Here is a 22,828-nt window from a genome sequence, read left to right on the forward strand (position 1 = left end):
GGGACGCAAACCGCAGTCGACTACGTGGGAGTCCAGCGACATAGCCATTACGCTAACTGCTGGTCCCTGCAAATGTAATAGTTTTAATTTTTCCTTGAATCAATTTCTGTAAGTCATTCATCAACTTCACTCTTTTTTCTTTGTCACAGTCTTTCCCTCTTAAAATCTCCCAGGTCTGCTTGGACTGAGTGACAATGTCATAGTTAGTTTTTTCATTAAGTTGCCTGCTCTGCTTCAGTTCTTACTTCTTTTTGAAATCATCCCATTTGGGTTTCTTGGCCACTGAGTCATCACTTTGACTGACTGGAATTTTCTCTTCTTGTTGAATTTATTTGCCTGTTGGAATTTGTTCTTAGGTCCTTTGTCCCCTTGTTGCATATTCTTGAACTGCTTTACACCCTTTTCCCCAGATTTTGTGGCACTTTTCTCAAAGTTCTTTGATGTGATTTTAGGTCTACCTCCCTTAACAACATTTCTTGGGAATGTCTTTGAAGAACCAGAGTCACTGTTTTTATGGAATCTCTCCTTTTCTTGTGATGCCTTTGTATTCCTTCCTGTTATTATTATTATTATTTTTCACTTTGACTTCCATCATATCAACTTGCACACATGGGGCCAAAGTCTGAGCTAGAAGCTCATTATCCTCTTGGGATCTTGGACATTCACACACACCCGCCTGGCATGAGCTTTAGGCTGCCAGGTCCAGGACTCAACCGCAGTTGACTGTGTGGGAGTCCAGTGATCCAACCATTACACCATCTTCTGGTTCCTGGACATATGTTCTTAATTCTCTTGTGGATATAGCTAAGTGTAGAATTACTAGGTCATGTATTAAGTCTCTGTTTAGCCTTTTTAGGAACAGCCTGCATGTTTTCAAATTGGCTACATCATTCTCATCAGCTGCAGTTGAGGATTCTGATTTCTCCACATCCTCAGCAACACTTGCCTTTTTGATTAGAGCCATTCTGTTAAGTGTGAGGTGGTATATCACTGGGTATTTGATCTGCATTTCCCTGATGTATAGTAATCACTTTTCCTTCCTCGGTCTGCTTCTTTTCTTGGTTCGTAAAGGAATAAAGCACCTCACTTACATTCATGCTGGAACAAAATAGCTTATTCCCTCCCCGTCTCCTTTGGTTTCTCTCACTTCATCTCCTTTCAAGGGCAATATTCATACTTGCAGGCTCCCTAGAATAAGGGCGGAAGTCTTCTCTGTTCTTCTATGGCTAGATTATTTAAGAAGTGCTTGGGACCAGCAGATGGTGTAGTGGTTACATTGCTGGACACCCATGTAGTCAATTGCGGTTCAAGTCCTGAACCTGGTGGCTTAAAATTCATGCTGGGGGGCCGGCAGGTGGTGTGGTGGTTAAGGATGCTGGACTCCCACAGGGCCAACTGCAGTTTGATTCCTAGACATGGTGGCTTGGTTTCTCACTCTCCTGGTTTTTCACTCTCTTGATTTCCCTCTCTCTCTCTTACTCTGTCCCTCTCTGGTCAAATTAAAATTAATTAGTTAATTAATTCAAGTTCAATAAAAGAACCCTTTTCAAAAAAATTCATGCCTGGTGTGTGTGCACCCCAAGTCCTGAGAGGAGAACGGAGAAGGGATTGTAGTGTGGCCATTCCCCTGAGGGGGTGATTTCTCACTTTCTGTTCCTCTCTGTCTCTCTGGCAAGCACATGCACCTTCTAACAAAAATTTCTCTCTCAAAAAAAAAAGACGTGCTCAAAAAGCAGTTTGAGTAACTGTAGTGCAGTGGATGAGGCAAACTAGCCCTGTACATTCTGTGAAGTTTTTGCCTGTAAGAATTCCAGAAGCAATATTTATCAGAGTAGGTATCTTCAAGAAAAGTTCCTAGTGGTATTAGCAAACATAGACAAAGTCTACAAACATTCATTCTATTTCATTCCTTGAGAATCAGTGCTGTACGAGGCCCAGGTCTAAGGAAGTTAGAGAGCCACAGAACATGGTCTCTGATTCGGAAAAACTCTAATGAAGGAGAGAAACAGAATGAAAACAAAATACAGTGCACTAAAATGGTAAGAGAAAAGAAGTACTGGTGAGTGAGATCCATCTGATGAAAGAAGACATAGACTCAGGTCTCAGATTCCCCCTTTAGTAAAAGAGACATAATCTAATACTGTGAAGAGAACAGTGGAGGAGAGAGGAAGCACTAGAAGTTGGGAAGCAGGCAACTGGTAATGACTAAAACAGACTCAAGAAAGCTAATCATAAGCTGGCAGGAGAAAAAGCCAAGAAATAACATGATTTATACTGCAGAACCCAGAGGGCTTGGTAACTGGCAGCCTAAATATATCAATTTACTTAGATCACCACCACCACACCAAGATTCCCGCCCCACACTGGTGGAAGACTTACTGATAGTTTCATTCTCTAGAAAAAGTGAAACTAGGAGACAGACGTCACAGCTGAGATCTCAAACCTTCTTCTTTTATCCTGTTCTACAACACTAGCAACCTTTTGTTATCTTATTGGAAAATCCTTCCTTGAGGATTCTAACCCAAAGACTTTACCAATAGGGGCAACCTGAGTAAAGAGTTTAGCCAGATCACATGACAGTGACGCCTGTAACTGCCACCATCATTCACAGAGCTTTCTTCCAATAGACTCTTAATCTCTCACTCAAATCTAAGACAACAGAGAAGGATTACAAGACACCTGACAAAGAAAAGAATACAAAACAAACAGGAAAGAAGCATTATGCCATATGCTGGCCCCAATATGTTCTTCTTTTAAAAAATTGTTTATCCCTGGGACCAACAGGTGGCATAATGGTTATGTAACTGGACTCCCACATAGTCGACCACAGTTTGAGTCCCGGACCTGGCGGCATAAAGCTCACGCTGTGTGTGTGTCTGTGCTTGCCCAGGATCCCGAGATGAAGATGGAGGAGAAGAGACTGTGGTACAGGCACCCACCTGGGCAGTGATTCCTCACTTTCTATCTCTCCAGCAAGCGCAAGCATCCTATAGCAAAAATCTCTCAAAAAAGAAGAAGAAGAAAAAAAGAACATACTAAGAACAAGAGATCTTATAAATGAAGAAAACAGAAAAGTGGAAATTAGAAATTCAATAGAAGGGTTGGAAGATTAAATCTCCCAGGTAAGAGAACAAAAAGAATAACAGATGTCAAATATAAGTAAAAAGGTAACAATATTAGAGGATCACACCCAGAAATTTTACATCTGAATGAGTTCCAGAAAAAGAAACAGTAGGGAATCATATATATGTATATATATGTATATATATATATATCCCAGAAACTGAAGGACACAAATTTCCAGATTCAAAGGACTTAGTCTTAACAAAATGGATACGAATGGAACCATACCAAAACACATTATCTGAAATTTCAGAACACTGGAGATAAAATGAAGACTAAAATCTTCTAGAGACAAAAGTAACAAAGGATCAAGACTCTGAATAACATTAGATTTATCAACAGCAACACTGGATGCTCAAAGACAATGGAGCAAAGACTTTGAAATCCATAAGAAAATGATTTCCAACCTGGTCAAACAAATTATCAATGAAGGATGAGAGCAGTCTTAGATCTTTGCTTTATATGTTCTGCTTCCAGACAACAAAGAGTGCATGCTCTACCAAAATAAGGAAGAAACCAAGAAAAAAGATAATATGGAATATAAGAAATAGGAATCCCAGGACCAGTTGTTAGCGTAATGGCTATGTCGCTGGACTCCCACATAGTCGACCACAATTCGCGTCCCGGACCCGGTGGCTTAAAACTCACACTGAGCACGTGTGTATGCGTGCCCAAGACCCCGAGAGGAGAATGGAGGAGAAAGAATTGCGGCATGGCCATCTCCCCTCGGGGGTGATTTCTCGCTTTCTGTCCCTCTGTCTCTCTCTGTCTGGTGAGTGCATGCACCCTATAGCAAAAAAAAAAAAAAAAAAGAAATAGGAATCCCAACATGAGAAATGAAGAGATGTCCCAGATAGTGATGAAAGATCCCAAGAAAACAGCTTCTAAGTATGCCAAGAGGTTTACAAATCTAGACTAGAGCTAGTCAGAAGTTCTAGAAGAGACTTCCTCCAGAAGATCAAAACTGATAAAAGGTCTAATGTGCTTTCATGTGTTGAGGGGAGGTTTTAGATAGCTTAGGAAGAACTTGGGGATAAATTAAGCACATAGGAAACTAAATAAAGGATGAAATTATTATTAACTTCACAGAAAACAAGTTTGTATAGGAAAGGACAAACATCCCAGTATACTACACAACTTAGCTGATCATGTATTTACATGATCGTTAACAGTGTAAACGTTAGATACTGAGTTAACCGAAATGACGAATAACTGTCCTGGTAAAATGAAGGGACAGGAAGTGTGCATGGATACACATACATGTGGTGGGGACAGAAATGGCTACTGAACTCTAATCCACAATGAGATGTCAGTAGATAACTGTCGAAACTAAAAAACGTAAGATGTAGTCACATAAGTGCATATTTTAGGGATACCCCAATTTGAGCTCTGGACCCAGTGGTTTGAAAATCGCACCTGTGCAAGCGTGCCCAAAGTCCCAAGAGGAGGATGGAGAAGGGGCTACAGTGTGGCCATCCCCACTGGGGGGTGGTTTCTTACTTTCTCTCTCTCTGTCTCTCTTTTTGGCCTCATGGCAAAAACCTTAAAAAATATATATATAAAAGGAAGAAAAAGAAAGAAGACAAGAGTTAAAAGTGAGAAATTAAGGGAGGGCCAGGAAATAAATGCTGTTTTCTGTAACAAGCCAAATAGAACTATTTGCTTATTTAAACTATGTGCTTGAATAGCCTTGATAAAAACATAAATGAAATCAAATCAAAAGCCATGCTGTAGGAACCGAGGTAGAAGAAACCAATTCTGAGTGAAGGAGGAAAAGGACAGAAAAGAGTTCACATAAAAACCTCCCCATCTGAATCTTTTTTAAAAAAATTTGTTTTGAGAGGTTTTTGCTATAGGGCATGTGCGCTCGCCAGAAAGACAGAGACAGAGAGAAAGTGAGAAATCACCCCCCAGGAAGGATGGCCATGCCGCAATCCCTTCTCCTCCATTCTCCTCTCAGGATCTTGGGCACGCCCCCCCACTCCTCTCCCACCACCCCCCCATGCCCAGCATGAGTTTAAGCCACGGGGTCCGGGACTTGAACCACTGTCGGCTACTTGGGAGTTCAGCGACATAGCCATTACACTAACTGTTGGTCCCAGATCTTTTTTTGAAAGGCAGGGTTTCACAAGCCACTGTCCTCCTGCCTTAGTCTCCCAGCTGGGGTGCACGAATGGCTTTTTTTTGTTTGTTTTTAATTAGGTCATCAGGAAAGTCATGACGCATTTTTCTGTGTTTTTCTATGCAAAAATGTATCATGACTCTCCCGACAACCCAAGAGATGGTCTCACTATGTTTCCCAGGCCTGCCTCAACCTCCTGATCCTCCTGCCTCACTTCTGTACCACTGCACCTGGTCTTTATGTTGGATCAGGAATTGAACCCAGGCCTCCCAGGTGGTCCCAGCCTGTGGAACAGTGCATCTTAGCAGTGCATACCACTGTGGCTGGATCTCTACCTGGTCCTTAAAGGAAAAATGTGCCAGGCAGTGAGAACAACATGGAGGCAGACAGAGATGACGGACACACAGGCTGAGGGAATAATGAGGGTGAGCTGAAGCTTGAGGGGGCAGCTAGGCCAGACCGCAGGGAACCTAGAATGATACTCACAGGACATAGGACTTAATCCTGCATCCTTTCAGACAGAACCTAATCAAAGGTTCTGATCCCACCTACCAGAAGGCAAGCCATTGCTCTTGAATACGGACTCCAGTCAACAGCTTAGTAAGGAGGAACTCATTCTCAGCCTTAATATTTACCTCAGGAAGAGAAGATGAGACGTTACTTCAATGCTGACCTCATCAAAATAATATTTTTGAGATCACAACAGGAAAGAAGATGCCTGATGTTCCATTATGGAGGGTTCTGGGGGAAAAAAAAAGTCATGCCCTCCGTCCAACTACCTACCTGAGATGTAGCTTGTATGTTTATTCTGCTTGTCCTGAGCAACCAACTGCTTATGCAGTTCTTTTCCAATCCCATTTTCAAAACTCTTGCAAAATTGTTCTGTTTTCCTGAAATGGTCAAGGAAAGATAGAATCAAACCACAGTAGGGAATACATGATATTTTTTAAAAAATTATTTTATTTAACTTTATTTACTTATTTAATTTGAACAGAGAGGGACCAGCAGATGGCATAATGGCTACATCGCTGGACTTCCATGTAGTCAACTGTGGTTTGAGTCCTGGACCCGGTGGCTTAAATTCACATTGGGCACATGTGCATGTGTGCCCAAAATTCCAAGAGGAGAATGGAGGAGAAGGGATTGCGGTGTGGCCATCCCCCCTGGGGGGTGATTTCTCACTTTCTGTCTCTCTGTCTGTCTCTCTCTGGCCTTCTTGTTAAGTCACGTGTCCTTATGCAAAAAACCTTCAAAAAAAAAAAAAAATTGAACAGAGAGGGATGGAGCAAGGAGGGGAGAGAGAGAAAGCCAGAAAGCAAGCAGCTAGGCCCAGGACCCAAACCACGGTCGGCCCTTGGGAGTCCAGTGCCCTTAACCCCTATGCCATCTGTTGGCCCCAGAAATATGATTTTTTCAGTTCATTGCCAAGAATTCATACAGAGAACTTTGGGCTCCCAACAGTAAATCCATAAAACCTGGGGATGAGATTAGAAAGTACCTCTGATCAGAACAGGAACTGACCTAAAATGGTAAATCTAGGATATCATCTTAAGCTAATTCATCAGGAAGATCAGTCACCACCTCACAAAACAATCTATACTCTAGGAGATAGTTGGTGTGAAGAAAAGAACATGAGCTTTGGAGTCAAAAGGAGCAAGGTTTGAATCCTAGCCCGGTCACTTTCAAACTGTGTGACCTTGGACAAGTTATTCTCTCTAGGTCTGTTTCTTTCTTTCTTTTTCTTTTTTTTTTTTGAGAGGTTTTTAGTATGGGGCGCATGTGCTCACCAGACAGACAGAGAGAGACAGAGAGATAGAAAGCGAGAAATCACCCCCCAGGGGGGATGGCCACGCCACAATCCCTTCTCCTCCATTCTCCTCTCAGGATCTTGGGCACGCACGCACACGTGCCCGGTGTGAGTTTAAGCCACCGGGTCTGGGATGCGAACCATGGTCGACTATGTTGGAGTCCAGCAACGTAGCCATTACGCTAACTGCTGGTCCCTAGGTCTCAGTTTCTTGATGTATAAAATAGAGATAGTGTCACCTATGACATTAAAAAGTATTTATAAAACTAAGGATTTAGGACAGTCTAAAACACAATACTCTCTGAATAACTAGTAGGTATTAATTCATTACCACATCAAGAGAAGCTTCAAGTGACTAATAAGAAATATGTAAAAGCAGAGGACTAGATTATAAACAATTCATCTGTTTCTCATACATGTCCAGTGAAGGACTCTGTGATTCTAATGACAATGCCAGTTATCTGAGCAAATTAATTTCTGTCATGGAAAAGAGGTGCTACACTAGGCTATGAGAGCTCAACGCAATCCAGCTTTTTACAATATCTGGTGTTATTTTTCCAATTCCATATTGGATTAGTTTACTAGGACTGCCATAACTAAGTACCACAAACTGGGTGATTTCAAACAACAGAAATTTGGGACCAGCAGATGGCGTAATGGTTACATAGCTGGATTCCCACATGGCCAACTGCAATTCAAGTCCTGGACCCAGAGGCTTGAAACTCATGCCAGGCACATGTGCATGTATACCCCAAATCCTGAGAGGAGCATGGAGGAGAAGGAACTATGGTATAACCATCCTCCCTGTGGGGTGATTTCTCTTTTTCTGTCTGTCTCTATCTCTTTGGTGAATGCACATGCAAAAATCTCTCCAAAAAAATAAATAAGTAGGACCAGTAGTTAGCATAATGGCTTTATCACTGGACTCCCACGTAGTCTTTTGTAAATGAAAATCTATTTCCTTAATAATAATAATCTGGAAAAAAATGATAAGCTATTTGATGATGATGGGGATTTTAATGTCTTTGTATTGACTGATATGCATAGTATTCCTTCTGGAAAAAGAAATGTAATACACTGTAAAGTTATATGTGATTCAATGTAATATAAACAAGGTTATAATAATAAATAAAATTAAATTAAAAAAAAAGAAAATCTACTTCCTAAACTTGAAAATGTATAAACTAGAGTCCAGGTTCAAGTCACAAGACACTTCTGAAGCTGGTCCGCCCCTACTTGCCCACCTCTCTTGAACCACCCAACCACGGTCACTCAGGGTTCTCAGCATTTACCTGAACTGCGCATCATTCAACAGGGGCTTCTGTGCACTGAGGTATCTTCTAATGGTGTCTTCAAGTTTGGGAATAGGCAGCCTGCGGAGAAAGAAGGTCAGTGTAAGGCTGACACTATGTAGATGAGGTGAATTAGCTTCACAAGCTAAATGCATAAACTGATTACAGGGTAGTTCATTTCCTCCCCAAAACACCAATGATGGGAAGCAACTGAGAAATCAGAAATGATAGATTCGCTAATGTAACTATCATGGTAACTCTTTTAAGTGATCTTGAGCAAATTTCTTAAATTTCTTACCTCTTTGGCCCCTCTATCTTCATTTATTAAATAAAACTCATTGGGCCACTCTGAGGATTAAATGAACTGATATGCATAAAAACTCAGCAAGGTGCCTGACACATAATGAACACTGAGTATACTGCACACTAACTGGACATGTGCAGATACCTAGATATCTAGAGTTAGCTACACTCTGGCTTCCTGTGTCCCTCCTATTCTGACACCTCCTACATTAGACACAAACCACAGTTCTCTCTGGTACATTCTTCACATGTAACAAATGTCTGCTTAAAGCACTGATAGCATTTGTGAATAGCTACTATGTATTTACTAAGAGCCAGGCTCCCGGTACTAAGTGCTTTACTCCATGGTATTTAATTCTAACTATACCCAATGTATTATCATTCCCATTTTAAAGTTAAATGACATGGTCACAAAGCTAGTAAGAAGTGAGCTGGGACTGAAAATCGGGCCCTGTGCTGTAGCAGTTAAGCACAGTGCTTCAGGAGCCAGATCCCATCTGACTCAATACTGTTCAAGTTCTGGCCCCAGGGGCTCAAAAGACAAGCTGGGCACGTGTGCGTGTGTGCCCAGAATTCTGACAGGATCAAGGGGAGGTCGGGGAAGCCTGGCATGACCACACCCACTAGGGGGTGCTGCTGTCTCACTCATTCACACTCTTTTTCTCCAGGGTGTGCACATGCCCTCTGGCAATTAAAGAAATTTTTATTTATTTTTATTTTTTATTTTTTGGTCTGAGAGGTTTTTGCTGTAGGGCGTGTGCGCTCGCCAGAAAGAGACAGAGAGCTAGAAAATGAGAAATCACCCCCCGGGGGGATGGCCACACTGCAATCCCTTCTCCATTCTCCTCTTGAGATCTTGGTTATGCACAAACACGCGTCCAGTGTGAGTTTAAGCTACCAGGTCCGGGACTCAAACCACAGTCAACTACATGAAAGTCCAGCCACATAGTCATTACGCCAACTGCTGGTCCCTAAAATATTTTTTTTAAATCAAGTTCAGGGACCAGCGGATGGTGTAAGGGTTACATCATTGGATTCCCACATAGTCACCCACGGTTTGAGTCCTAGACCTGGTGGCTTAAAACTCATGCCAAGTGCATGTGCATGTGTGCCCAAAATTGCAAGAGAATGGAGAAGGAGGGATTGTGGCATGGCCATCTCCCCTGGGGGGTGATTTCTCACCCTTTAGCAAAAAATCTCTCTCTAAAAAAAAATCAGGTTAGATTCCTGTTTCATGTTTTTGTTCTTCTTTTTTAATTTGCTATAGTGTACGTGCACTTGCCAGAGAGAGACAGAGACAGAGAGAAGAAGAAAGCACTCCCCAGGAATGATGACCACATCACAATCTCTTCCCCATTCTCCTCTTGGGATTTTGGGCATGCACACACGTCCATATATGTTTTTTCAAGATGGCAGGTCCTGGACTCAAACTACACAGTCAGCCATGTGGGACTCAGCTACCTTAACTACTATGCCACTAGCTGGCCCCTTTTAATGATCATTAAGATACTGCTTCCTGAGGCTAGCAGGTGTCATAGTGGTTAAAGCACTAGACTCACACATGGCCGACCGTGGTTCAAGTCCCAGACCTGGCAGCTTGAAATATGCCAGGCATGTGTGCATGTGTGCCCAAAATCCCAAGAGGAGAATGGAGGAGAAGAGATTGTGGCATGGCCATCACCCCTGGAGGGTGATTTTTCTCTTTCTCTCTCTGTCTTTCCAATGAGCACACACACCCTATAGCAAAAATTTCTCTTAAAAAAAATGAAAGATATTGCTTCCTGGAGCTGGCAGGTGTGGTAGTTAAGGTGCTGATTCCCACATGGCCAACCAGGGTTTGAATCTCAGACCTGGTGACTTGAAAATCATGCCAGGTGTGTGTGTGTGTGTGTGTGTGTGTGTGTGTGTGTGTGTGTATACTTGCTTCCTCCTTTTGCCCAGAGTAGACAAAGTGATTAACGGTCTTACTGTATTTGCTAACTAGCCTGAAACCTTTTTGTGTAGATGTCCCTTAGCATTGTAACCACCAATCACCAGACCCCCACTTGGAGCCATGGGAACATTACACAAAGGTGGAGAGTGCCCTTAGAAATTATTAACTTGCGTGATCTGGCCTCTGTAACTGCTTTCACATGGGAACCCCACTCCCTTTCCTCTCCACCCCCGCCCCATTTTCCACTGTAATTGCCACATCGACCCAGAAATGATTGTGATTTGTCATTTGGGGGTGTGGGGTCTTTGAGAGACACAAGTCCTCCTGCAGCCACTGCAAGAAACCTCTAAGTGGCTATGTCTGGATGGCCTCCTATTTCTCGCTGATTTGATTACAACATTTGGAGGCCCCAGCGAGTCCGTGCCTACCCATACTTGGGTGAGGCATCCAAGGAGTGTGGCCTCACCGGGGTTGGCTGCCAAATACCTGGAGGTACTCTAGGGGAGGTGCCACCTGGGTCTTTCGAGGACCCAGAGCCACCTTTCAGGATTACTGATAACCAGGAGGGAGGCACCAGTTGGTATCTTCAAAAATTGTGGAGTCCTAGTGAAATTAGAAAGACCTCAGGAAGTGTCCTTCTTCCTGTGATCTTATCTGCTTTCGTGTCTTCTTTGGGACTGGTCAACTGGTGAGTACAGGGTTGGTGAAAAAGATGCCTCCTGATGAGGGGAGTCAGGGCTGACTGGACGCAGTGAAGGGACTCCGATTCCACCAAGACGTTGCTGGAAGCAGAAGGCTAAGTGAAAGCTAGTAGCCTGTTCTCTCCTAGTCCCCAGTAACCCTGGGACTAGAGAAAGATATAGCCTGCTTCCTCCTAATCTCTAGACGCAGAAATCTGGAGACTAGAGTGACCTACTGAGCTGTTTCCTCCTGGCCACCAAAAGCGAAAACCTTGGGACTAGACAGGGGAATAAAGGGCTGATTCTTCCTGGCCCCCAGACGCGAGACCCTGTGGCCAGGTTGGTTCTTTTGAACCTGGGGACTAGAGTGGCATAGTGGGCTTATTTCTCCTGGCCCCCAGGCGCAGGGGCCTGGGGTCAGGTGGACTCTCTTATGGGTTTGTCTCTTCTGTTGCTTTAACTATTCTCTTCGCATTCTTTCAGACGATATCACTTCTACCCTTTGTCCTCCTTGTTTGGGGATATCAATCAGTGGGTTACTGACCTCGTCTATCAGGGAAAATCCCAAGATTTCGAGTTTGATCTTTTTGTTTTTCTCTTCTTAATTTTATAGTTGGCACGAGGGAATGTTCTTAACCTCTTGTGTGAGTGAGGAATGAGTGTGTGACTGTGATTATGGCTCAACAGCCTTGGCTACAGAGGCTGAGTGGGTCCACACCTGCGGTTCCACGGTGACCTCATACAGCTTAGGGCTGTGCTGGGCACTGGGGAATTCCGTCCAACCCTGTGTGCCCAGTCCAACCAGGAGGGTTATAGCCAGCGGCCAATGCCAAGAGGCACCTAAATTCCTGCGAGGGTCATGGCCAGGCAGACACCTGAATGGTCACCACCTCAGAGGCGGCACCCATCCCTTGTTTTTCTAACCTTGTTAGTCACCATCTTGGGAGGAAGGTGGGGCAGGGCTACTCCTCTTTCGTGATGGGAAGGCCCCTCTGTCCTCAGAAGCTGGGTCCTTCATTTCTTGAGAGATCACAGAGAAAGTCCTAGGGAAGGAGCTTCTGTAGATTCTTTGTGGCCTCATATTGTAGCGTACGGACTGCATTCCTTATCAGCAGGTTATTTGGATAGACGTGCCCACTGGATTCTTGACAGGACTTTATAAGACTCTTATCCTCACCCACTTCCTCTGCCATTTCCCAACATCCCCACTAAGTTCATCTGGGACTTAGGACACTATCGGGAGAAGCTTCCCAGGGCCCTAGTTGGCCTTCTCTGGGTTCACCTCCATCTGGTTGAGAGCACTGTCCTCCCTTGTACTCTCTTGGGCTCATCACAGCCACATCCTCGGTGTCCCTCCTTTCAAGCTTTTTCTGCTGCCTCAGCCCTCTGGCATTTCCCTTGTGCTCTAAAAGAGGCAGAAGTCTTCCTTGAAAATACCAAAGAGCATACTTGCCTTTAAGAAATCATGGGAGGCCAGAACAGCTCCTTCAAAACCTCCTTAGAGGGGCCAGGAGATGGAGTGGTGGTTAAGGGCACTGCACTCCCACATGGCTGACTGCGGTTCACCTGGACCTGGAGGCTTGCTTTCTCACTTTCTCTCTCTCTCTCTCTGTCCCTCTCTGGTCAAATTTAAATAAATAAATAAATAAATAAATAAATAAACTCGGTGTCCCTCCTTTCAAGCTTTTTCTGCTGCCTCAGCCCTCTGGCATTTCTCTTGTGCTCTAAGAGAGGCAGAAGTCTTCCTTGAAAATACCAAAGAGCATACTTGCCTTTAAGAAATCATGGGAGGCCAGAACAGCTCCTTTAAAACCTCCTTAGAGGGGCCAGGAGATGGCATGGTGGTTAAGGGCACTGCACACCCACATGGCTGACTACGGTTCACCTGGACCTGGTAGCTTGCTTTCTCACTTTCTCTCTCTCTCTCTCTGTCCCTCTCTGGTCAAATTTAAATAAATAAATAAATAAATAAACAAACAAACTTAAATAATTCTTTAAAAAACAAAACAAAAGCCCTTAGAAAACAGAACAAAATCCTCCTGTTCTACAACCAGAGTTCGAGGAGTAAGATCTTCCTCCCACTTAACAATCTCAATAGGCACCATCCAGAAGAGGGTGACAGAGGTCAACAAGAGGCTGCCTCCTCTGCTCCTTCCTCACCACCACATACCTGGAGCAGATCCCAGGAGACAGGGGATGCATGGGAGAACTCCCAACCCCAACTCAGCAGGGGCACTTTTGCCTTTAAGAGAGGTTCCTCCGACAGAGGAGGGGAACCTCTTTTCTACCAGAGATCTCTACAATTGGGAGGCTCAAAATCCTCCCTTTTTCAGAAAAACTTCAGACCCTCATTGGTTTATCAGAATCCGTTTTCTACATTCATCAGCCGACTTGGGATGATTGCCAACGGCTTTTGGTGACCTTCTTCACAGCGGAGGAGAGGGAAAGGGTTGGGGGGAAGCTCAGAAAACCTAACTGACACCAGAGGAATGAATACTGGAAGAAAACTGAGTTAAGACAGAATCTTTCCCTCCTCCAGTCCAGACTGGGCCAAATCCCTCCGGGGAAGAGAAGCTTTAGCCACCGTTTGCCCACCTTGCTGGGAGGAATTCGAGCAGCAGCCTGTAAGCCTACCAATTTGTCAAAGGAAACCAAGGTTATTCAGGACCCCGGGGAATCCTCTGCTGCTTTTCTGGAGTGTTTATGTGAAGCTTATTGAGAATATACACCAATTGATCCAGATGCCCAAGAAAATCAGAGAGCTATTAACATGGATTTTGTGACAGCCAGAGACATAAGGCTCTACCCTATCCTAGAATCCTTGTTACCTGCCCCCCTCACTGAAGAATATCTCCTTCAGGGGGAAAAACAAAACAAAACAAAACAAATAACAAACAATTCAAGGAGAAAAGATCCTTATCAGAAAGATCCTTATCTGGCAAAATTGCAGTTTCGCTTTCCAAATGTCTGGGCAGAAAATAACCCTCTGGGGTGGGCCAGTCGTCAACCCCAGTGGTAGGACAGCTGCTTGCAATGGCCTGCCCGGGTGACGCAGTATCTTATGAGCCTAAAGCTAGGAGGGGCATCACTGTGCCTATCAGCCCACTGCAGGCAGGAACCCAGTCCCCCTGAAACATCCAAAAGGAAAACGTTACGCTAATCAGGCTTATTCTTTATATGCTGAATAAAAATGGAAAGCCTTGTCAAATTAAGTAATTCCAATTTTCTTGGCATTATAGTTAAGCTGTATGTAGGAGCATGTTATATACTTGTATGTCTATATATGTACTGTGTTCCAAAATAATTAAAGATTCCCCAAAATTGATGGCAAGATATTTGTCAGTCATGTTGTAGGTTGTTATGTTAAACTGGTACATAGCCAAATTTCTTTGTCAGTTGTAAATTCTGGTCAGAACATTAGCTATGGTTGGTTCAAGTCTTATTATCCATGGATAAGTGCTTTGTCTGACACTTTTCTGAAAGCTTTTTGCAAATGGCTATAATCCTAACAACGTTATGTCCTTAAAGAAATTCACAAAGAGAATGGAAAGAGGACGTACTCTTACAAGTACTGGTTTCTAAAAATCTAATCATTTAACTGGGTAAAAAAAATCTCCATTTTTCTATGGAAAAAACTAACCAGTTTTCTGAACTGTCAAGCCAAAATTAACCAAAAGCAGGGAATTATTTGACAGAACTGCATGCTAAGTAGCCAATGCAATGCATATAAATTAAAAAATTAACAATTTGGCACTCAGCTGCTCCTTGCAGGATCTACTGGAATTTTGTTTCACTTCTTAGTGTAGGATCTCTTACAATTCAGAACAGATACTAAAAAAAAGTTCTCAACTCAAAAAAATATAATAAATTGGCAAGGCACCTTACTCTTTGATTTAACTCTCACTTAAATCTCACCTAGTAGTCACTGAAGGTAAATCCTGAAGGCTGGGAGCTTCTTCCAGGGCAGGATCCAGAAACAGCTCCGATCAGAGCCTCTGCCTTAAAAGAAACTGTTTCCAATGTGGGCAGTCCAGGCACTGAACAATGCCTATAACTGGCATCTTCATCTCCCCCACTGCAGCCTTGTCCCCAGCGTGGAGCTAGTCACTAGAGATAGAATGCACTGAGCTCTGAAGGGAGCTCAGGAATTCTAAAGTCCGTGCTGGCCCTTAAAACTGAGGATTAATGGGGCCCAAGACCCCAACAGCTCCCCCTTGGACATCTGGCAATGTCACTGGACAAGCCTCAGGTAACCCTTAAAGTGACTAAGATTACTTTTTGTCTGGATCAGACATTATTTCTAAAAGTATGCTCATAAAATATAAGAAAAAAATAGTAAGAAACAGGTTGGCCAACCATGTGGCAAGAAAAAAAAAATTATGAGACCTGGCCGGAGGAGAGACATCCATACCAACAATTAAAATTTCTTGTAGCTGCCCCAGGCTCAGTCCTCCCATCCTCGACCTCCTATACTCAGGAGGAGGAAAAACTGGCCCACAAAGAGCAGGCTCCTGGAGGACGACCCAAAGGATGGTTGCTGTTACCAGATGGCGGGCCAATAGTTCCCAAGGCCCTTGGACGAGTCATCAGAAAACAGATATACCAGTTTACCTACCTGGGAAAAACAAAGTTTACTGAGTTGGTTAGAGAAAAAAACTCCTGGGGAACATTGGGAAATAGATTTCACAGAAACAAAATCCCTAGCACAAGGGTACAGATACCTGCTAGTCTATATTGAGACTTTCTCAGGATGGGTTGAAGCTTTCCCCACATAATCAAAGACAGCTATTACTGTCACTAAAAAGCTACTTCATGAACTAATACCTAGGTTTGAGTTTCCTGTGGTGAAAACCGGGTCACTCTGCTCTCCCTTGCTCTCCAGTGGGTTACATGCACTGCATACCAGGAGGGATTTTCCCTTATGAAATGATGTTTGTAAGACCTCCTCTCCTCCTGAGATTCAGAGAGAAGATGAAAGCTGAAGTCCATAACTATACTCTACTCAAAGCTTTTACAGGCCTTTGACTCAACCTAGAAAGCCATTCACTGCCATGTTCAAGACGCGCTGCCTGTCCCCAGCTCGGACCTTGTCCATCCATTCCTACTGGGAGACTCAGTGTGGGTCAAGAAATTTACGCCCCTGGGACTAACTCCAACCTGGAAGGGACTCTACACTGTCATCTTCACCACTCCGACCGCCGTCAAGGTCAACAGCATCCTAGTCTGGCTGCACCACTCTCAAATAAAGGCAGAGGGGGCCAGCAGGTAGCATGGTGGTTAAAGGCACTGGACTCCCACATGGCCCACCACGGTTCAAGTCCTGGACCTGGTGGCTTGCTTTCTTGCTTTCTCTTTCTCTGTCTGTCTGATCAAACTGAAAAATAATAATAGAGGTAATAAATAAAGTTAAAAGAATTATTTTAAAAAAAATAAAGGCAGAGAAGTCGACATGACAGATATAGGATTCCCAGGGTCCTCTCAAGCTAAGACTGTCCCACATTTCCTGATTATCCTGTTACTCAATTTATTGAAAGGACAGAGGGAACTGACTGGTAATGGGGACTCTAGAATGGAGATGGAAGAGAACTAAATAACACAGACTCATTCGAGGGACCCATTTCTCTCAGATAGACCTCTATGGTTTACTTGAGATAACCTCACCTTTCTAAAAATGGAGAACTGAAAGTTGGGCCTATTTAGGGCATGGTGGCGCCCACCCTATGACAAAGTTGGGCCTATTTAGATAATAATTGGGATAAAAGACTTACATTAGATGAATTTTACTTTTGCCAAGGCCAGTGAAAAGAATATACTTACTGTCTTACCAATAACGATTACTTCTGCCTTTTCTGGGACTGTGAAGCCACAGTGTTGGGGACATCAGGTATGGTACTCCTTGGAAGCTTAACCCCCTATATACAAATACAGAGGCTCCCTTCACCCTCAGCAGGTAGAGAAGATACCAGCCACTGCCCATAGATGAATCAATGATTTGATTCATTTTAGAATATACTTACTGTCTTACCAATAACGATTACTTCTGCCTTTTCTGGGACTGTGAAGCCACAGTGTTGGGGACATCAGGTATGGTACTCCTTGGAAGCTTAACCCCCTATATACAAATACAGAGGCTCCCTTCACCCTCAGCAGGTAGAGAAGATACCAGCCACTGCCCATAGATGAATCAATGATTTGATTCATTTTCTTAAAACCATCAGAAGGTAGAGAGGATACCAGCCACTGTCCATAGATGAATCAATGATTTGATTCATTTTCTTAAAACCAGTGGGGAATGAAGCAGAAGCACCTCCATCTTTGAACTTTATATTATACTTGCTTCCTCCTTTTGCCCAGAGTAGACAAAGTAATTAACAGTCTTACTGTATTTGCTAACTAGCCCGAAACCTTTTTGTTTAGATGTCCCTTAGCACTGTAACCACCAATCACCAGACCCCCACTTGGAGCCATGGGAACATTACACAAAGGTGGAGAGTGCCCTTAGAAATTATTAACTTGCGTGATCTGGCCTCTGTAACTGCTTTCACATGGGAACCCCACTCCCTTTCCTCTCCACCCCCACCCCATTTTCCATTGTAATCGCCACATCGACCCAGAAATGATTGTGATTTTTGCCTTTATAAGTATCCCTCTCCTTTCACTTGGGGCTGTGGGGTCTTTGAGAGACACGAGTCCTCCCACAATTGCCGGCAATAAAACTCCAACAATTTGGCTACATCTAGATATCCTCTTATTTCTCGCTGATTTGACGACAACATCACAACTACGTGTCTACCTGTCAAATCTCCCTCACTATACTGCAGTTCCTCACCATGACTGACTGGTCTCCAATATCAGTAAGTATTTATCAAATTAGCAGTGTGAATGAGGTCAGGCTCATCCGTCCTTTGTCTCCTTAAGACTTGCAACATTATATTCTGAAGTTAAATATAACCCTTAAAAATAAGACCTAACTGAACTATATACCTAAAACAGTTAAAATGGTAACTGGTATGTATATTTTACCACACACACATACACACACACACACACAAAGAGTGAAGGAAAAAAATGACATTTAAAAACAAGGAAATGAGGGCTGGCCCTATGGCCTAGTGGTTAAGACAATCACATCCCACATGGCCAGCCATGGTTTGAATTCCAGATCCAGTGGCTTGAAAAACATGCTGAGTGCGTGTGCATATATGCCCACATCCTGAGCATTTGCTCAGGATCCTGAGCAGGATGCAGAAATGGTGGGAAAAGGATTGCAGTGTAACCACATCAATCGAAGGTGCTTCCCCACCACTCTGGCAAGCACATGGGCCTTTGGCAATTAAACAAATAAATCACACACACCAAGGCAATGACAGTGTAATGGTGCCCAAGAGAGTCCAGGGCCACTTGGTTAAAAGTGTTAAGATAGGAACAGGAAGAAGGAGAGAGTAAGACCGACCGGACCATCCAACATAAATACACAACTTGTTTCCTATCTTTGACACCTTATCTCAGTTCATCCTCAAAATAACCCTAAGAACTATATTGTCATTATTTCACAGGTAAGAACTGCTGCTCAGAGAAGTTAACTGGATTGCACAATGTTATAGCTAAAGAGTTACACAGATCCAGAATCGGAAACCAAGTTCTACCAGATTTCAAGTGTGGCATCGATCTGAGTAGCAAACACAACACATTTCACTCTAGAATCTCAGTTAAGAGAATTTCAGCTCTCATGTAACTTCCAATTTATAGATGAAGTCAACGGAGGCCAGAAGGAAGTTGGTTGCTTAAGGTTAAACATGATCAAAGTCTATATAATGCAGCAATTCCCTCTGATCTTAAACTTGGATAGGGCCCAAGTCAGCCTGAAAGTCAGTGACCATCTGACTCTGGGCTTGGCAGGAGAAGCCAGGTTCTATCATCCTCACCTTTCCCCCACATACTGGTTCGGCTGAGACACAGGCTGAGAAAGAGAAGGCATTTTCCAGACTTATCCACAGGCACAAAGATCCTTTTCTTACTCTCTCCCTCCTGCCAAGTTTAGATAATCTCATTTTCGTTGGTATTAGCTGTTTGAACACATTAATTTTGTTTTTTTCCGAAGAGCGTGTGTGCCCACTGGAGAGAAAGAGGAGATATTGACAAAGCATTCCCCATGGGGCATGGTCACACTGCAATCCCTTCTCATGCACATGTGCTCAGTGTTTTTCAAGGCTTCAGGTCTGGGATTCGGACACACAGTCAGCCACCTTAACCACCACATCATCTGCTGGCCTGACACAGTAATTCCATAACCACTATTGGAGAGTCTTACCGAGAGAGTAAGGTGGGCAGTGATGATGTTGGGCCAAGTGGTTTCTAAATAGCAGTAAAACAGTAACCCAGCAAGTGGGGGCGATGGCTGTGATACAATGTTTGTTCTATTCATGGAGAAGGAACACTGGCCTCCAACCTCCGGAATAGGGGATCGCTGATGGCCGTTCAGTTAGAAAGAAAGTGAGAAGGGTCTTTGGGACAACTTTGGAATTCGGCTCTAGGAACTAAATGGTTACTGATTAAAGAACTTACTTTACAGTGAAAATTTTGGAGGAGACTTGGCAACATGGATAAAGGCTGGGAAATCTAAAAGCCAGATTTAAGAAAACATCAACTGAGAGAAGAGGAGAGGAAGATTTACTGGGGCTGCTTTCATAGGGGAAGTAGGTTCTGAGTGAAGTGTTTCAGAAGGTGGGGTAGCCTATAGTGAAGGGGATAGAGAGATTCTGGAGAGACCTTAGATCTAATTGGAACATGATATTATTGGGAGCTAGTCCCCTACCACATGAGAAAGAACTCCAAAGAAGAAGCCAGATCCCACATTGTAAACCAGGGTTCCAGTACTGGCCCCTAGCATGTGCACGCTCAGGATCCTGACAGGATGGAGAATTGGAAGAAAAAGGACTGCAGCATGATCAGTGGGGGTGGGGGTTCTCACTCGCTCTCTTTTCCTAGTCCCTAGCATTAAAAACAAAATGTGATGCTGTGATTAAGGTGGCTAGATCCCATGTGGCTAACTGTGCAGTTCAAGCCCTGGACCCAGTGACTTGAAAAACACACCAGGAAAGCTGGCAGGTAGTGTGGTGTTTATGCTTGCTGACTCCCACATGGCCAACCGTGGTTTGAATCCCAGACCTGGAAGCTTACTTTCTTTCTCTCTCTCGCTTTGTTCCTCTCTGGTCAAATTAAAATAAATAAATAAATTTAAATAAAATAATACTTTAAAAACACACACACACCAAGTGCATGTGCATGAATGCCCAAAATCCTGAAAGGAGAGAGAGATGGAGGAGAAGGGATTGTGGCATGACCATTCTCCATGGCACAATGCTTTTGCACCTTTTTCTTTCTGTCTCTCTCCAGTGAGCATGAGGGCCCTCTGGCAAAAAAAAAAAAAAGCAATTGGTAAGAGTATTGAGGGTGGTGATATCTGAGGGTGAGATGAAGCTGAAGTTGCAAGGTGCAAGGTGCAATATGGGTAAGTGAGGATATTTTAGGACAAGAAACCTGAAAAGGCTATTGACGAGGGCCTGGGGAGGGGAGTGAAAAGTTTCCAGGTAAAGACTAGACTCAAAATATTAAGAAGGGGCCTACTTGGGGGGGGCCAGCAAGTGGCATGGTGGTTAAAGGTGCTGGACCCCCACATGGCCAACCATGGTTCGAATCCCAGATCTGTCAGCTTGCTTTCTCTCACTCTCTCTATCTCTCTCTGTGGGTACCCATGCTCTATAGCAAATTTTAAAATAATAATAAAGTTAAATAAAATAATTCTTTAAAAAAAAGAATTATTTATTTATTTATTTTATTTGACCAGAGAGAGACAAAGTGAGAGAGAGAAAGAGAAAGTGAGAAAGCAAGCTGCCAGTTCCAGGACACAAACCCTGTCTAAAACAGAGCCAGGTGTGGTGGCACATGTCTGTGATCTCAGTTGAGAGTCTAAGGCAGGAGGATCAGGAGATAAAAGATCCTGTCTTTAAAAACAAAGAACAGATACTAGCATATTATGTAATGGTTATGTCGCCGGACTCCCACATAGTCAATTGTGGTTCGAGTCTCAGACCCAGCAGCTTAAACTCAAGCTGAGTACAAGGCTTATGTACCCACGATCCCAAGAGGAGAATGGAGGAGAAGGAATTGCAGGAAGGCCATCCTCCTGGGGAATGATTTCTTGCTTTTCTGTCTTGGTCTGTCTCTCTGGGGAGTGCATGCGCCCTATAACAAAAATCTCTTTAAAAAAAAAAAAGCAAACTCCAAAACAAGACAAAAAAATTTAGAATCAGCAATAACACAACTTGACACATGGGAAGGTCCTGGTTTGTGTTCCAAGACCTCTCTGATCTACAGGGTTGTGCCCAGGAAACACTGCTGGGACTGGCAGGGGATGGTGATGTAAAGCCCTTGTTGGGGGTGTTAGTCTCTCACAGAAGCAATAAATGGGAGATGGTAAGTTGAAGTTAAGGGTGAACAGTGAGGGACAGGCTTGTGGGGACTGAGGACAGCTGAGGGCAGAGTCCTGGAAGAATGGGGAGTGGAGCTGAGAGGCCTGAGTTACAGGGGTAGGAAGGTGGCTGTTGGGAGAAGTTTAAGGAAGGTAACTGTTCTGGGCAGGAATGTGAGCAGCCATTAAAGTACTCCAGGGACCCCCTCTTGGAGGGGTTCACGTGGTGTTGGTGTACACACCTTGGACATTTTACAGAGAAACTGAGCGACTCAGGACATCTGGCTGGAAGTTAACTTAAGGGAGAGGCCACCTGAGAAGAGCTCAAGATGGAGAATCTGAGAGAGCAACGAGAGGTTCTAGAAGAGCATTTTAGGGCTCTGAGGTCCCTGTGCCTGGAGATCCCGAAAGACACAGGACTTCCAGACTCGGGGGTGTGGCAGCCTGCAAGGCAGGGGTCAGGGGACAAAAGCGGGTTCAGAAGTCATGAGTGACCGCTGTTAGGGGTGCCGACCTTGGGCTGGGAGCCGGCGGCAGGGGCGGCGGCGGGCTCACCTGGGCAGACTGTCCTGGTAGTGCATGGTGGGCACAATGCTGCGCTGCAGGTACTGGTCAGGCCCAGAGCCGGCGCTCAGGGGCCGACACTGGGCTCCCGAGGCTACGGCAGAGCTCCGGGGCCAGGCGCGCAGCAGCAGGCGGGGCATCATGCTCCCTGGAGGCTGTGGCGGCGAGAACGCGGCGGATAGGAGAGTTTTGGCGTACAATGACAAGGCCACAGCCCTGGGGCCGCAGGACACTGGACAGGAACTCGGCGGTCAGTTCTTCTCTTCCCATCGGGCAACTTCCGGCCCGTGAGTAGCCACCAGCCCCGCCCACAGGAGAACCCGCCTATCGACACGCCTACAGGCAGACCACGCCCTCTGAACACGCCCATATACGGCCCCGCCCATGGCTCGGCCAGGCCAGCCCACTCCAGGTCCGGACGAGGGGGCTGCTAGTCTCTGTTCCTAAAGTGGGGTCGTGGAACTAGAGCTCCAAAGTCGCTCCTTTTTTTTTTTTTTTTAAACAAGATAGAAACTAGAGCAAAAGAGAAAGAA

The 22,828-nt window shown here is 44.3% G+C and overlaps 1 protein-coding gene and 1 pseudogene across 2 annotated transcripts in view; both read right to left on the reverse strand.

Moving 5' to 3' along the window:
• Nucleotides 1-1,269, reverse strand: part of LOC102485308 (pumilio homolog 3-like) — a 2,969-nt pseudogene extending 1,700 nt beyond the window's left edge.
• CPT2 (carnitine palmitoyltransferase 2) overlaps nucleotides 1-22,587 on the reverse strand; it is a 28,399-nt gene extending 5,812 nt beyond the window's left edge. Inside the window, exons 1-3 of one of the 2 annotated variants that reach the window (XM_006149374.3) lie at nucleotides 22,287-22,587; nucleotides 8,345-8,425; nucleotides 6,029-6,135 (exon numbers count right to left, since the gene is read on the reverse strand). In XM_006149374.3, the coding sequence (XP_006149436.1) occupies nucleotides 6,029-6,135; nucleotides 8,345-8,425; nucleotides 22,287-22,438 (340 nt within the window). In that variant the 5' untranslated portion in view covers nucleotides 22,439-22,587. The remainder of the gene's footprint in view (nucleotides 1-6,028; nucleotides 6,136-8,344; nucleotides 8,426-22,286) is intronic. The other variant, XM_014588138.2, reaches the window with a different exon arrangement.
• Between the last annotated feature and the right edge of the window lie 241 nt (nucleotides 22,588-22,828).

Source organism: Tupaia chinensis, unplaced genomic scaffold, assembly GCF_000334495.1.
Source record: "Tupaia chinensis unplaced genomic scaffold, TupChi_1.0 Scaffold000259_1, whole genome shotgun sequence".
NCBI lineage: Eukaryota > Metazoa > Chordata > Mammalia > Scandentia > Tupaiidae > Tupaia > Tupaia belangeri.